Source organism: Bufo gargarizans, chromosome 4 (genome assembly GCF_014858855.1).
Source record: "Bufo gargarizans isolate SCDJY-AF-19 chromosome 4, ASM1485885v1, whole genome shotgun sequence".
Taxonomy (NCBI): domain Eukaryota; kingdom Metazoa; phylum Chordata; class Amphibia; order Anura; family Bufonidae; genus Bufo; species Bufo gargarizans.
In genome coordinates this window covers 333590598-333608166 of record NC_058083.1, presented here as the reverse complement: position 1 = coordinate 333608166, position 17569 = coordinate 333590598, and the positions used below count along the sequence as shown (strand labels likewise).

At 40.8% G+C, this 17569-nt stretch overlaps 1 protein-coding gene across 1 annotated transcript in view; it reads left to right on the top strand.

Annotated features, from left to right (window-relative positions):
- The window catches only part of LOC122935412 (T-cell activation Rho GTPase-activating protein-like), a 194580-nt gene extending 180377 nt beyond the window's left edge, over window positions 1-14203 (top strand). The window contains exons 5-14 of the mRNA XM_044291183.1: window positions 1141-1209; window positions 2991-3075; window positions 3173-3226; window positions 5374-5440; window positions 5831-5991; window positions 7928-8089; window positions 8505-8614; window positions 9202-9397; window positions 11095-11209; window positions 12285-14203. Coding sequence (XP_044147118.1) covers window positions 1141-1209; window positions 2991-3075; window positions 3173-3226; window positions 5374-5440; window positions 5831-5991; window positions 7928-8089; window positions 8505-8614; window positions 9202-9397; window positions 11095-11209; window positions 12285-13537 — 2272 coding nt within the window. The 3' untranslated portion in view covers window positions 13538-14203. The remainder of the gene's footprint in view (window positions 1-1140; window positions 1210-2990; window positions 3076-3172; window positions 3227-5373; window positions 5441-5830; window positions 5992-7927; window positions 8090-8504; window positions 8615-9201; window positions 9398-11094; window positions 11210-12284) is intronic.
- Window positions 14204-17569: the final 3366 nt, after the last annotated feature.

Sequence of the window (17569 nt, the reverse complement as noted above, 5' to 3'; positions counted from 1 at the left end):
ATGGAATACCTATGACTCTTGGTGCACTGCACAGTTATGTACACCACAATAAATTGTAGCAGAGTCTGTAGTTCAGAAGTCTCCTGCACTCTCCCTGCAGTCTCCCTGCACTCTCCCTGCAGTCTCCCTGCACTCTCCCTGCACTCTCCCTGCAGTCTTCCTGCACTCTCCCTGCACTCTCCCTGCAGTCTCCCTGCACTCTCCCTGCAGTCTCCCTGCAGTCTCCCTGCACTCTCCCTGCACTCTCCCTGCACTCTCCCTGCACTCTCCCTCTCCAATATTATCCTACAGTCCCTGTTAACAGTTTGCAGCAACAATGTCCCTAGTGCATAAGCGTCTTGTCACGTCTCACCCAATGCTTAGCTCACAAGAAAATGGCGGCGAACGAGCGGGATCAGAGTTTTATAGGGCTCTGCCTAGCTGTAACCTCACATGCAGATTAGCAGGCTGCCTGGAATTATGGGTGATCTCTCGTTCCTGGGCTTGTCTCCTCTACATTTACTTTCACTTTCTAAAATGTGTAGCTGCCATTTTAGAAAAAATGATTTAACACGAAGTGCGAAGAAACGCTGATTTGTTTAGAACTGAAGTTTTACTAAATTTCAGACCGAATTCTGCTTCGGATGCTTCACTCAACAGAATTGATTACCTATTCTGAGCATATGGCGGAATGCCACTTTAATTAACCCCACCCAGAAAAAACATGTTTTCTTCTTCTGTGACATTTGTTTTACACCCACTACCTCTGACAACTTTCACTAAACAATGCAACTTATTATTAATTGTTCTTGTATCTAATGATAATACTTTTACGTGTAATACTGATTTTGATGAAGCTCCTTTTGGTTATCGGATGTAATGTCTGCGTAAAAGGAGGATTTATTGTTTTGGTGGCACCAGAACACAGGCCGTGATGTCATGGGTGATTTTACCTGGGTATTGTCATGATTTCCACTACTAGTCCCCTGTATGAGAGAGGAGGAAGCAGGCGTGCTTTGCAAAACAGTGACTTTTACAGAGCAACCCACAATGATGCTTCTTCCTGTCTCCGTGACTCTTGTGAATTTCCACCTGCCCCCTACACAAAATAGGAAAGCGTGGAGAACACTTCACTAGACTGTAGCCTGGCGCTGGATGGTAATGCACCTTGTCTCCTCTTTGTTACAGTTCTTGTGAAGTGAAGGAACTCTGGCTGGATACACTTGTGTGGTAAGTGGCCCAATACAATGTATGACAATAAGAAATGAATGATGAATGAAAAGTTAATAGGGCAGCAAAAACGCTATTAAAATTACATTTTTCTACATAGATAATTGGATGTTTTTATATGAATTATTATTGTTATTAGCTATTATTTATATTACGCCTACATATTCCACGGCTGTGTACAGAAAATGCATACAGATCACATTTCTCTTGCTCAATAGGACAAATCATGTTAACATTCATACCTTATACCTAACTCTACCTTCAATGGCTCATATTCATATTACTTGCATGTGACCTGAGGAGTTATAGCTCTGTGGTGTACAACGTGCTCACTGTTTATGCGCCTTGCGCAGTTATATTACATATATCACTGTCTTACTTAATTTAGACATGTGTATTACAGGTATAGGGTATTTATTCGTTATCCAGCATGTTGAAGTATGTCATTCCTAGTGACTTTTGACTCTAATATAATATATAAAATGATAGTAAATACTTGATTTGCTTCTGTTTCTGAATTGATAGTGTGTTCTTATGGTTTATATGATGTATCAAGGATTTTATAGATTCGAGCACTGCTCTTAAGGTTGCAATGATGAGACCTCTACTATCAGAGTAGATATCACAGGACACTGTGTACATAATCTGACCCGCTCAAACTTTGTTTTTTATCTGTTATGTTGATTGTGTCACCATGGGAGTTGCCTGTGGTTGAAGAGATGAACAGTCGCCCTTTTCACGTGCAGCCATTCAAGCGACACCCTTCTAGATAACATGTTTTTCAGTACTATTGGGTTGATAACTTGCACTGTGCATGTTGAGTTTGTAATGAACCACAGAAACTGCATGGCTACATAAACACACATACTTACATGTATATAGCCCACAGGATAGCTACTGTATACTGCAAGTCTAATTCAAAATTAAAGTTGCAAAAATTGATGAAAGGTTCCAGCTCATGTCCTTTATGCATTGCCTTTTCTCTAGACTTTATTCACTCAGTCTGAGATAATACGTGGTTAAAAATTACATAAAAAATAATTTAGTAAAGCTGCAAGAGTAAGCATGCCACTCAAAGCTATTACAGGATCATCCTTGCTGAAAGGAGAACTGTAGCTTTACACATGTGGAACCACCTATGACCACCAGGTGGCATGAAGTAGAGCATTTTGAATATATACCATTTACCATGTATATAATATATACAGAATACAATACAATAACCATAATGATATAATAGTGTTTGCTCTTTTCATATTTTGCAATACCCCATTAGAATGGCCCTTGTGTTCCCTAAATTTTTTCATGTGCACATGATAGGCTAAGTTCACATTTCGGTTATTCGATGAGTTATTTCCAACAGTTAGAGCTTCAGTTGCGCATCTCCGTGATTGTGGACCCATTCAAGTGAATGGGTCCGCATCCATGATGCGGAGTGCACACGGGCCGGGGCCGGTGCCTGTGTATTGCCGACCCGCCGTATGCGGACCGCAATATGGCCATGGGCACACAACGTTCGTGTGCAAGAGGCCTAAAGTAAAGATTTGCACCTGTTCTGTGTTTTTGACCTGCACCTGTTTGTGGTGCGCAATAAATTATGCAAATAACTGATCAAATAACTGAAGTGAAAACTCAACCATAAATATACAAAACAAATAGTAGATGTTATTATTGATTAAAGTATTATGCAAAAGATGAGAATAAAGTGACCATAGATGGGTTTAGATCTCCTGAAGGTTCAGTTGGATTCTGACAGCTAACCAAACGATTTCTGCTTACAGGCAGATAAGAGAAGTTGGTGGGATTGAGGGTACTACTGCCCCCTGTGCAGCATTACTAATGAAGGTTCTCACAGGCTGCAATGCTGTAAGTATACTATATGAGCTATATGTTTTAGTTTATATGCCTGAGTTCAGACTCCGTCGTCATCATCATCACGATCCTTATTTTATTTTCATTGCAGTCTAAAGCTCTGGCTGCCAACAACATGGATACCTTAATCGACTGCCATACAGAAGTGAGTCACTGATGTATGTTTTGTATGTGTTTGAATGGAGGAAACAACCATGAATGGTTCCTCTTAAAAGAAAAATCTACTTCTCATTTATTCATATACTGTTCTGTTTAGTGGAAACAATGAATGACATCAGGAGGATGAGCTTAGCAGTTCAAATTATGCACAATAGTCTATTCACTGCATGACCTTTCTCTGTGTGTGTGTGTGTGTGTGTGTGTGTGTGTATATATATATATATATATATATATATCTCAACAGCTTTTAAAAGTTTTCCTACCATGCTCTAGGTTATGTAAAGACCTATTATAATAATAATCTTTATTTCTATAGCATCAGCATATTCTGTATCACTTTGCAATCAGAGGGAACATGTACAGATGTAGTAGAGCTAACAGTCATACTTGATGAGTTATCACAGTTAACGTGTTATGACTGTGACTGTTAACTCTGCTGCATCTGTACTTCTTATTCAAGTCTAGGCAAATGCAGTAGAGTTAACACACACACTTGGTGAGTTATTGCATCTAATTATCACGTGATGACTGTGACTGTTAACTCTGCTACATCTGTACAAACAAAATCAGACATTACAGAGAACCCGGCTTACAATCAATCAATTAGACTTTTCAAAATGTATCCCTATTTGTCCCCAGTAGTGCAGCATAACTTAAGGCCCCTTTTCACCGCCCAATATTCTGGCAGATTATCGCTAGCGAGTGTTTGTACGAACGCTCCTTTGAGATAATCGGCCATTTAAAGGTGCCACTGATACAATGAACAGGTAATCACATCTTTCATGCAGTCATCTAAATCATCAGTTGTCGGCAGCAGATTGGGCCATCTAAACAGCCTCTGCTGCCTGCCATGATTCTGTATGGGGATGAGTGATGGCATTAGTGATCGCTGCTCCTGTTACTGTGGAGGAGAGCGCTGCATGTAAATGCAGAGGCTCCCTCCACTGATGAGCAGGCGATTATCAGTAAGGAATGCTTCCTTCCTGACAATCATCCGCTATATCAATCAGTGTAAAGAGGCCTTTTATCCTGCTTGGACATTTCCAAAGTTTTCATATGTAACCCACTTTGTATTTCCTTGATTGATATGGATGACGCATCCTGTTTTCTTCGAATCAAGAGCTTCCACTGTACTGCTGTGAATGGTGTTCTACTTGGGAGGTAGATAGCAACCAGTTCACGAGCAGAAGGGAACTGAAGCCTCTGCCCACAACAGGGAATTCCCAATATGTATGTGCCAGTTCACTGCTGGAGCACAAGTGCTAGATATGGAGAAGACATCCACATCAATCAATGAAAGAGGGGTTTGTGTTACAGATAAAAAAAAGCCAGAGACTTCCAAACAGAATATACAACCGATCTACACCTTTGGCCGTATCTACTTACAATGCAGGACATTTAAAAACTTTTTTTGTAAGTTACACTAGGCTACTGGAAACAAACAGGGATACATTAAAGGGAACCTGTCACCGGGATTTTGTGTATAGAGCTGAGGACATGGGTTGCTAGATGGCCGCTAGCACATCCACAATACTCAGTCCCCATAGCTCTGTGTGCTTTTATTGTGTAAAAAAACTGATTTGATACATATGCAAATTTCCTGAGATGAGTCCTGTCCCTGACTCATCTCACATACAGGACTCATCTCAGGTTAATTTGCATATGTATCAAATCTTTTTTTTTTTTAACACAATAAAAGCACACAGAGCTATGGGGACTGGGTATTGCGGATGTGCTAGCGGCCATCTAGCAACCCATGTCCTCAACTCTATACATCAAATCCAGGTGACAGGTTCCCTTTAAGAATGGGCTTTTCATAATGTGGAGTATGGTGGGACCATTTTAGAGGGACAAACTGATGACCGGATCCCTTTAAAAGAAACCAATCTAATGCTTTATAATGAACAGTGTGGGCAGCTCATTTTCAGCCAGGTTTCCAGCCTCTGAATATAAATGTGCCTGATTCATGATGACAGCAATGAAATTTATGGTGACTTGATAATGTCTGAGTGATGGAAATGTATGGCGTTTCCTAAGACAGCAAATTGTAAATTATTTTAGTAATATTCTTTAGTTTAATGGATCTGAATAATATCCAGTCATATCTTATAGTTTCTTTATTCTTTTTCACAGGCAGATGCCAAGAAGTACCAATTATTGGCAGACGTGATCGGTGAGGGGGGCATCTACCATGCCATCGGTGAGTAAAATCGTTGCTTTATGGAGTTTGGTTCTAGTTAAGAACTAGATGCAGAATGACGATGATAGCAATCAGACGTGGCAGATTTGCAATGTGGATTCTGCACTAGAAATTTGCAGGAAATTATAGTCCAATATAAGTGAATAGTTTTTTTTTCATAAACCTCAACCACAGCAAAGTTTTCAAATCCACAGGTGATGAGACCCGCAGTGGATAATTCTGCAATGGTTGGTCTGTTTTGGTATAGTTATGTGACATACTGTCAGAGTGCCCACACTGGAAACTGATATGATAGAACTTTCCCAGTATGACAGGTCTAAGCAGAATATTTCTCTTGTGGTTTGCCACAACATTTCATTTCATTTGTGTCTCTTTTCTTGCTCTGTCCAGAAAGCCCCAAGAAGAGAAAAGCAGTCATCTCCTGGCCCTTTACATTAAGACGAAGCTCAAACCTCTCAGAGTCTTCAAGTCCACCAGAACTAAAGACCACCTTATTTGACCAACCACTATCCATTATCTGTGAGGAGGACAACCTTCCCAAAGCAATACTTGTAAGCAAGATTTCTATTTGTTTTTGTAAAGGGGCTGTATACAATTAGAGAAAGGTCTTTTTTTCATTATGCTTCCGGAAATAGTGCTGCTCTTGTTCATGGGAATGTTTGGTGGTAGACAGGAAATGTCTTCTTGGTGGCCTTTTGAGTGGATACAGTTACACTTAATAGTACAAGCGTCCAAAAGAATAGTAAATGCTTTATGTGTATAAGGCTACTTTCACCTCCACCATAGGATCTCAAAACCGGATGAAAACGCTTCAGTTTTGTCTCCATTCATTGTCAATAGGGACAAAACTGAACTGAATGGAACGGAGTGCACCAGAATGCATTCCGTTCTGTTTTGTTCCCATGCCACACACAAAAACGTTGCAAGCAGAGCTTTTGTGTGCGTCATGGGATACTGATCAAGACGGATCTGGTATGAAACAAAATGTAAGTCAAAGGTGCTGGATCCGTTTTCTCTGACATGAAATAAAACAGATCCGGCTCCTATTGACTAAGGCTACTTTCACACTTGCGCTTGATCGGATCCGTTCTGAACGGATCCGATCATATTAATGCAGACGGAGGCTCCGTTCAGTACGGATCCGTCTGCATTAATAACTTAGAAAAATTTCTAAGTGCGAAAGTAGCCTGAGCGGATCCGTTCAGACTTTCAATGTAAAGTCAATGGGGGATGGATCCGCTTGAAGATTGAGCCATATGGTGTCATCTTCAAGCGGATCCGTTCCCATTGACTTACATTGTAAGTCTGGACAGATCCGCACGCCTCCGCACGGCCAGGCGGACAGCTGAACGCTGCAAGCAGCGTTCAGGTGTCCGCACGGCCGTGCGGAGGCGAGCGGAGCGGAGGCTGAACGCCGCCAGACTGATGCAGTCTGAGCGGATCCGCATCCATTCAGACTGCATCAGGGCTGGACGGAAGCGTTCTGCTCCGCTCGTGAGCTCCTTCATTGTAAAATGAAAATGGTTTCTTGATAAATCCGCTTTCTACGAGTACAGCTGGGTTTTTCAAACTACCATGACTGTATGTTACACCTATTTTCTGACATAAAAATGGCTTTGACCAGAAAGAAAAAAATAAAAGTTTTTGCTGGATCCGGCAGGGGATCAGCAAAAACGCATCCGGTCAATAATACAACCGTCTCCATCCGTTCAGAATGGATTCCATTGTATTATCTCCAAAATGAACAAGATGGATCCGGCACTAAAATCATTGTAAGTCAATGGGTGCCGGATCCGTTTTTTTCCGTGTCCGAAAAACGGATCCGGCACTATTGACTTACATTTTATTTCATGCCTGATCCGTCTGCTTGAAGTGGTTTTGTGTCCAGCATGGGAAAGCTACAAAATGGAATAGAATGCATTTGGTGCACTCCTTTCTGGTTTGTTCACTTTTGTCCCCATTGACAACGAATGGACAAAACTGATGTGTTTTTCCTCCGGTTTTGAGATCCTTTGCCGGATCTCAAAACCAGAAAGGAAAACACAGATGTGATAGTAGCCTTACACATGACAGATTTGTCTCAGTTGTTTCCATGTTTGTTCCAAATTTGTGGAGAAATTAAGGGGTTTAAGACATAACTACCAAATGTTAATACAACCTAGTAATGCTGGTTATCCTACTCCATAAAGGACATGCTTTATCAACTAATTTACTTTGGACAGATTGGTGAAATTTATCGTTTAGAGCCAAAAACCCCATACTTAAACAAATGATATCTTGTGGAGCTAAGGTGGTGGTTTCTTTTATTTACAGTACCTCAAGACAGCACAGCCTTGAGGTAACTCAAGAGTATGTACCTCCTAGGCTATGTCTACCATAAGTTGTGAACCTAGAGAATAGAGGACAGTTAGTTCATTTACCAGTAATAAATATACCACAAAAGTATTGACATAAAGAAACAATTCCTTTTTCATAATTTCTCTTCAGGACATATTAACTATCCTGAGAGTGCAAGGTCCACAGACGGAAGGCATTTTTCGCAAAGCTGCCAATGAGCGAGCTCGCAAGGAACTCAAGGATGACCTGAACTATGGAAGGGACTTGGACTTGAAAAGCAAATCTGTGCACCTATTGGCTGTTGTATTTAAGGTAAATTAGACTACTATGTCCTTTACCATTATTTACTTTTTGGAGTCTAAAATTATCAATGATGCTTCTTGTGGGAACATCTGGTTGTTTCATCTTATTACAATGGTTGTCCATTAGGGAGAATGGCTTTCACTTATCTGTTTCCACGGTTCAATTTCCTGTCCTATCTCTGTATCGAAATGCCCTAACCAAGGCAGCGTGTCTTGTTGGTGAACCTAAACGCTGTTCCCCACACATGGTGAGCCAGCACCTTGTGAATATGTACTGCCTGACCCTGTAGCTATACAGAACCCAGAACCCCCATTCACTTCAGAATCAAATCAAAGGTCTTTCAGTATCCTGCTTTGTAACTGATAAATCTACCATATTTGTCTATGTATGTCAAATAATCTAAAAAATATTCTCTCAATATCAGGATTTCTTAAGAGGGATCCCAAACCAGCTGCTGTCATCTGAACTTTATAGCAAGTGGATGTCTTCATTGGAGAAGCCAAGGTTGGAAGAGAAAATTGAGGAAATGAAAAGGTGAGAGCTTCTTTAAGGTCTTGTATAGTAACAGTACACACAGTACATACAGTGTTGTGGCCAATCATGTATCTGCTACCAGTAAAATATTCATTCTGATCTGAATCTTCCTTCCAATCACATGTGCCATAGACTGGCTGTGATTTTGGCATGGTAAATTCATTATGGTTGTACTCTGCGATTGTCCATTGGAAGTTGAAAATATAGCAATTTGAGACCACTGTTGTCAGAGTGACCATTGTATATTTAATCTATTTATAGTTTTTTTTCTTCATGAGTTTTAGAAATTCAAACACTTTTTTTTTACTTTTATTTATTGCTTATCTGCTTTTGGCCTATGCTGTATATTAACAGCTATTACTAATCTACATGCCCAAGGATCACTTTTTTTTTTTTTTGTTACTGCTGCTTCAGCTAGTCTAACCTGAACGTATCAGAATCTGAACGGGAGTTTTTGGTGAAAAATTTTGCATTCTAGTTCCTCTTTTGTAGGGAAGTCTTTAGTTTCATGCATGAGTTGGAAGTTTTTAGAATGGTTGGACTAAGATTTCAGAAATTCTAACTGCTTTTTGTTTCCCTTTTTGCAGTGCTTCAGAGAAACTACCAAAACCAAATTTTATTTTGCTACGACACTTGATATGTGTTCTCCATCATATTAGTAAAGCTTCAGATATAAACAAGATGGACGCCAGAAACTTAGCAGTTTGCATTGCTCCAACCATGCTCATCCCTCAGGTTGATAAGAACCTTCCCCTTGAAACTCAAAAGGAGCTGAACGAAAAGGTAAACAGAAGAACGAGTGACATGTTGGAAAAGGATAGCAATAAAATAACTATCTTCAAGCACCACTGCATAGTTTAGCATTTACCATATCAGTAAGGCTACTTTCACACTGGCGTTTTGGCTTTCCGTTTGTGAGATCTGTTTAGGGCTCTCACAAGCGGTCCAAAACGGATCAGTTTTGCCCTAATGCATTCTGAATGGTAAAGGATCCGCTCAGAATGCATAAGTTCGCCTCACCATTCCGTTCTGGAGGCGGACACCAAAATGCTGCCTGCTTGATGAAACTGAGCCAAACGTATCCATCCTGACACACAATGTAAGTCAATAGTGACTGTTTTCTATGACACAATCTGACACAATGTAAAACAAATCCATCTCCCCATTGACTTTCAATAGAGTTCATGACGGATCCGTCTTGGCTATGTTACAGATAATACAAACGGATCCGTTCTGAACGGATGCATGCAGTTGTATTATTGTAATGGATCTGTTTTTGCAGATCCATGATGGATCCGCCCCCAAAACGCGAGTGTGAAAGTAGCCTAACTTTAAAATGGAATAACTGGTAAAACATGGCTGCCCTTAAATTACAAAATCAATAAGATATTTTTTAATTTTATTTTGCAACTTTAACCAGTCCACAGCCATCCTAGACCAGTATTATGTGACTGGACCAGATATATGACTCTCCTCTCCCCAGCTCCAGCCCAGTTCACTGACAGCTCTTCCTCTCTATTCCAAAACGTGCTCTTTTCTGTTTTTCAGTCTGCCCCATGCCCAGCTCTTTCATGGCAAAGTAACTTTTTTAACGTTCTTTCAGCAATATTACACAAAGATCCTCTCCCCAGTGCTTAAAGGAGTCGTGCACCTTTATGAATTTTTTTTTTGTTTTTTTTTTACAAACCCCACAACACTGGTTCTGGTTCCATCGCTGCCGGTCTGAACCTTGGATGTCCTCTTGTTAAAATCCAGTTTGACGTGAAGCACGTGACCACTGCAGCCAATCATTGGTTGATAGGTCACTGCTATGGACTGTAATTGGCTGCAGAGATCGCATGCCCATGACAAACCGGATGTTGACACAATGACAACAATAGGGCAACAATGGAGTCAGAACCTTTTTGGCGGGGATCAGGTAAATATGATCACCACAGTGGGTCTGCTGAAATGCTGTGGGGTATGTAAAAAAAACTTAAAGATGCACATAAAGGTGTACAACCACTTTAAAGAGAAGGAGACATCTGTGTACAGTTCCTCTAAGAATCTTAAATTACTGTCTTTGAGTGCCAGCCAGACACCAAGGGGGCAGTTTTAATCCTTTGTGTATACCCCTGGGTTCTGCCTTGTATACCATATTACTATATTAACAGTTCTACCTATAATAGCTTAGAGCAGGCATCCTCAAACTGCGGCCCTCCAGCTGTTGTAAAACTACAACTCCCACAATGCCCTGCTGTAGGCTGATACCTGTAGGCTGTTCAGGCATGCTGGGAGTTGTAGTTTTGCAACAGCTGGAGGGCCGCAGTTTGAGGATGCCTGCCTTAGAGTCATATTTGGAAAGATTTCTTCATTTATAGAGGAAATATGTCAATGTAATTAATTCACTCTTTAAATCCACAAAACATAAAAGTTTCATTTTTATTTTTTTCAGTTTTGACTCCCTGTATGCTTACTTCTATGTGTCCTTATTTTACCAGGTCACATTGCTGGTTGAGTTCTTCATAGATCACTGCTCTGAATTGTTTGGTGAAGATGTATCACAGTTAATCAGCAATTTGGAACAGGAATCTCTAGAAAACATTAATAGTCCAGGTATGTAAAGAAGGTAAAGTAACATTGTACATGTCACTTGGTGTCTACTTATATTTGAATATTCAGTAGTTTGTGGCATGAAGTTATTATTTTTAAAATGAATCTGTTTATATCCTCACGTCCAAAAAGTCCAAACCGATAAAACATAAAAAAATATCTCCTATACGGTGAACGCCATAACAGAAAAAATAAATTTGGGATTCGCCATTTTTTTGTCACTTGTACCCCCAAAAAATAGGATAGAACTGTTCGATTATGGAGCAGTTGTTCCATAAAATGCGGAATGCACGCAGCTTTTTTGGGGTTTTATTTTTTTCGCGTGGTATCGAATAGTATCTCAATACTTTTTTATGGTTTCAAAATGGAATCAAAATTTTGGTATCGTGACAACCCTGGTCCTATGTAAAATTTCTTAGATATGATCACCATTGTGTTCTCTCCATACACTTGAAAACTACAGTTCAGAATTCTATGATCTACAGGTCTCATTCACTCATAGCCAAAGAGATCTGAAAATCAGGGATCTTTGGCTTTTTTTAAACCCTACACCTGAAAAGTACTTACGTTAAGGCATGTTTCACACTGCCAGAGCTCTCTGGATCCGGCATTGCTGGATGTTACCAGAATGCTTGCCAGCCCAGTTGACAATAATGGGGTTTAACAGAGATCCGTCCACTAACTAAATATGCCAGGATTCCATCGGGCAAAAAATGCTGCACGGTCCAGAGAGCTCTGGCAGGATATTCCCTGCTTGAACAGCCTGCCGGAAATACAAATTGCAGTGTGAAACAGGCCTAAGTTAACACCTTTGTTTAACTGAGCCGACAGGAAAGCGTCCGGATCCCCTTCGGATCACATTATTTCAATAGAGTCCAGCAGTGAACAGCAATATCCGGCTAGGTGGCATACTGTTCTCTGCTGTAACAGCCAGCTGGATCAGTTAAACCGAGGTGTGCACCTACCCTAAGCTGAAATATAGTAAATGACCTGAAATATAAATGAGTATATACAGTATGTAATAACTAAAAGTGTGCATATATACGAAAACTAAGAAAACATATGTTGTCTTTTACAGAATTGCCTTTTCTTCCGAATGACTCTGCTTATGACAGTACTGACCCAGACCATGAGTGTAATGCAGGTACTTTCACCAGATACCAAACTGAGCAGCAAAGATCCAGCAGAGGTGAAAATGAGCAGGACACAATATACCATGATATGATTCTTTCAAATTTGCCTATAACCCACTTTAAAAAAGAGGTCAACAGCATGGGCAGAAGATGCTCGGAACCATTTATTTTTCCTTCACAGCATGATAAGCCAATAGCTGAAAAGAAGCTAACCAGAAGTCATGATGATGTTGCAATCAGGAAACAATGTCTACAGTGTAATAATGATAAGCTGCCTACTACTTCCCCCGAGAAATACTGTGATCGAGCTTTGTATAGGAAGAATATGCCAAAAGGTCTGAAAATTAATACAAACTATGACCCAAATATCATTGATGACGTTTTAGTCAGTGCATCCTCAAGCTGCTCTCTTGACAGCTCTTTCTCAGACTGTTCAGTTTTTACTAGCTCTCCACTTGTATCCCCCTTTAGTCCAAATAAAAAAGATTTGCCAAGGCACAATTCTTTATATGTAAAATGCGGTGTCATGAATGATATGATCAAAGTTGGACAAGAAATGAAGAAGCACTCAAATTCTTTTTGTTATGCAAAACACAAAAAACTGGTAACGAAAACACAAAGCTGGGGTCCTGACAGAGATAATGGTGGTGGATTACAACGAAATGGATTCAGCCAAAGTTTTCGTTACAGGAACCAAACTGAGAGTGATGGTTTTAGGGACAAGGCTTTCCAACATCCACAAGTTGTTAGAATAAAACCTAAATCTGCCAGGAAATTATCTGTAGATGAAGTGTTCAGAATGGTAGACCAACGAAATCCTGGGAAGCCTCCCTCATATGAAGAGTCAGTCCATAAAAATGGAAGCCCTTACAGTCATAGCATAACTGTGCAAACCGTGAGAGACAGTGTATCAAGTATTGACTGCTTTACACCTATTGGACCTTCAACAGACTCCATTCATGTAGAGAACATTTCTCTTAACGACAATAGACCCAATTCTGTTACTGAGGTAAAGATGGACAATACTTGTGAACAAATTCTGCCAAATTGCCAGCTTGAGAGAACAAAATCAGGACTTGCTAGAACCAATTATGAATCCAGTCAGAGGAACAAGCACGAATGTATAAATCGAAGATGCAGTCAGCCAATCTTTGAGATTTATGATCAGATACAGTATGCTAAGGAATCCTATGTTTGAGCGAGCACATTGGTTTATTGTAAATACTGTAATATAGCACGTAGAACTTTTTATTAATGTGGCACTTCTTTGTGTTTTTGAGTGGGGTGTCTGATAACTAAGTTGACACTAGAGATCTGTTGCTCACAATATTACTGATTTGCTTATCTAACATTGGGAGAAGAAATCTTGGACAAAAGGCTATTTCCATGTGTTCATTAAAGAACAAGGAGAACTAAAATGATGTAAATGTGGCTTATTACTTCATTCACTTTTGTAACACTGTTCTCAAACTAAGGTATGATTCAGCCTAAGGCACGGACCTGGCAACTGGTTCATGTTCTATGATTCACAGGCCAAAGTAGTGAGGGGTCAGAGTTTCTTTGCAGAAAAATGGAGGTGTAAATAGCGCCATTTATTTCTTATTCTTTCTTGTGCGCAGATAGCACATGAACGAAAAATATGGCTCTCTGAATAAGCCGTTAATGTTATGATGATATTTATATGTATATGTATCAATGTTTAGTCCAATCACTATCCCACATTAGATTTTAATGTGAACTTTTAGATAGAAGTCAAACTATGGTTTGATGCAATGACACTACACTAAGCACTTTCGTACTGTTCTCTGAAGATTGTTTTATTGTAACTTGAACCAAATGTATTAAAAGGTGAAATATACGGTGACTTCATGGTCCTTTTCCTTGCAGTTGATTAGTGTACAGTAACAAATTCAATGGATTGTGGCATGACGGAGGGGACAAAGAGTATGTATGAAGGTCTGCAAATTTACTAAACATTCTTTACCACATTTCTTTAGTCACAGGGGCTGTATTCACCTATATGAGGTATGTTTTAAAAGGGTTTTCGGGTTTTAAGTGCGTAAAAATTATCATTGTATAGTAAAATCTCTTCCAACATCAGATAATCCAAAAAATATTATTCTGCTTTTCCACCACAGAACTACAATATAATGTGGAATTCCAGAGGACCATAAACATAGATAACCAGTTAGGGAATCCCTCTTGTTAGAAGATCCTTTGCCACAAATGTCCAGATGGGAATACTTATTTAAGCAAATTGAACTGTTACGTTGGTGTCCAGTGCTGTACTCGCTATGTGTCTGTCCGGTGTGTATGTGTGAACAAGTGCTTAGTTCTGTGTATCTTACCTCAGATTTAGCACTGCAGGGGTTACACCCCTTCTCCCCTTGCTCTGTGTGTTGCTGTCCATCTGCTGACTAACTAGTTCATCAGCTCCCCTGTAAATACCTGCTTGTCTTTCTCAGTCTTTGGGCTCATGCACACAAGCATGTATATCTTGTGCTTGTATTGCGGACTGCAAACAGAGGGTCCGCAATATATGGTCGCTGGCCGTGTGCACACCATATCACGGATGTAGACCTATTGACTTGAATGAGTCTGCAATCCACAAGATACGGCGATGGAGCGATTCCTTGGGATTTTGGTCCTTTCCTCTGCACTGCAAAAAAACTAGAACATGTTCTCTTTTTTTGTGGTGCTGAATGTATCTTGCAGATCAACTGAACAGGTCCGCAAATGGCAGGCACTAGGTCAGTACCTGTACATGGGCACAGGGCACACAGGTTTGTGTGCATGAGGCCTTTGTCTGAATAACACAGGTCAAGCTAATCTGCTTTTCCTTGCTACCTGAGCTATAATCCGTTTACCTGTTCATATACTGACAGTTGCCTTTTTGGACTTTGACATCAGCCTGTTGCTGGCTACAAGTTAGGCTGATTCCTGTGGCTCACCAGGCTACCATGCCTTGGTGGTTGGCACCGTGGATCCACATCCATAGACCATAACATAAACGAATTAAAGGGCATCTGTCAGCAGATTTGTACCTATGAAACTTACTGACCTGTTACATGTGCACTTGGCAGCTGAAGGCATCTGTGTTGGCCCCATGTTCTCATATGCCCGTGTTGCTGAAAAAATAATGTTTTAATATATGGAAACGAGTCTCTAGGAGCAATGGGGGTGCTGCAATTACACCCAGGCTCGGACTGGCCCACCGGTGAGGCGGGGAATTCCTCAGTGGGCCCCCAGTCTCCTGCGCCCTGAGATAAGATGGAGGAGTAATTATTTATCTTGTTTCACAGGAGAGATAATTATTGTAGCCACTAGGTGGCAGTATCACACAGTGATGCAGCCTCCTACTGGTGTAAATTGTACAGGAGGCCCCGCAGTATCTTTTAAACTTCCCGGGTGCTGGCAGTGAAGGAGAGAACATGTCTGGCCATCCTCCTGCCCTCCCTGCTGTCAGAAAACTGGCTGCTGGAGAGAAGGACTCCTCTGCGGTGCTGGACGGATTTCTCAGGTGTGTGACAGTAGTGAGCTGTAGGAGACTGTAAGGTGGAAATAGGGGATTTGTTTATAGCAGACACAGATCTATGAATGTGTACTGCTCTCTGCAGAGTGCAGAGTGAAATTGGGGGGACTCTGCCCTAGGTCCCCCAATGCCTCTTCTTTAGGCGAACCCTCATAAGTGTCCCAGCTCCAGATGCCCCCCAATGCCCCCATTCTAAATGCACCCCTAATATTGCATCTTTTCCAGTTACCCCCCTAATACCTCTGCTCCAGGATCACAACTATTACCCTACCTAAGGTGACCCTAATGCCTCTGCTTTAGATGCACCTCCATTAGTGCCCCAGCTCCAGATGCCCCTACTCTAAATGCACCGCTAATATTGCCTCTTCTCCAGTTATCGCTGCTCCAGGTCCCCACTATTACCCTGCCTCAGGGGACCCTAATGCCTCTGTCTCAGTTATGACCCTCTGTTTGTGCCCTTTGCTCACGTTGCTCCTCTAGCACCTTTGCTTGCGCTTTGTTAAAGTTTATGACTTGCAAAGGGCGGTTGGACATATGACTGAAAAATTCTGCACAGTTCTTCGAATTCTCCAGTATTGACACGACTAGTTAAGTGATGATATTCCGTATTTACAGGCATCAGGCCACACATATGCCCTGCTGCTCCATTTATTGTCTCTGGGACCACTGGAAATAGCCAGCGTTGTACTCTGCCATCTCCAGCGACCCCCATAGAGAATATGCTCGACCTGCCACTCAATCAAGGAGGGGGATCAGTGGGGTGTCCAGCGTTCAGACCACCACGATTCACTTAGTTATCCCACGATCCTGTGGATAGAGGATAACTAGAAAAGTGGACACAGGTACTTTAACAGGCATTTCTATTTTAGTTTGACATGTTTTGGACCAGATTTTATTTATTTTTTACACCCAAAGAAAACCTTTAAAGATAGGGAATGTGAAAAGGTCCAACAGCTATAACACGACAAGTGATAAGTGTCTGATTGATGGGGGTCTGACTGTTGGGACCTTCATGATCGAACCTGGTCTTAAGACCCTTGTGAACATAGATTGGAGGTAATGTCATTCAATGTCTCAGGAGCCCTTTTTTCATGATCAGTGCGTGTTCCAGCAGTCAGACCCCAGCAATCTGATATTTATCAACTATCCTGTAGATAGGCAATAGGTCATTATGATAGGACAACCCTTTTAATTATACTGTAGATTATGTGAAATCTGAGGAGGTTATGATTTGGTAAATTTCATGGCAGACATTTATGCTTAAAGGCAGGGGTGGGATTCAAATTTTTAACAACAGGTTCCCTACTCAGCGGTGGATACGCAGCGCGTCACGAGTCACGACACATATTTACATACACCATATATATGCAACACAGTCACGACATATTTACATACACCATATATACACTACACACAAATACACTATATATACACTACACACATACCACTCAACTTTTAAAAAGCCTTAGGAGCTAAACTCTGGAATTGAAGCGCTCATCTCCTGCTGCCGCTGTAATTTTAACAACCGAATCTGGAGCACCTGAGGGAACTGGCTGAATCCCATGTCGGATTCTTGTTCGATAGAATTTATGAAATTAGTGTAAAAACAATACAAATGCAACTCATTTTCAAGGTAAAAAAATATCCACATACCAGTTTATAATCTTATATTTTAATATTCATCAGCAAACGGTAAGG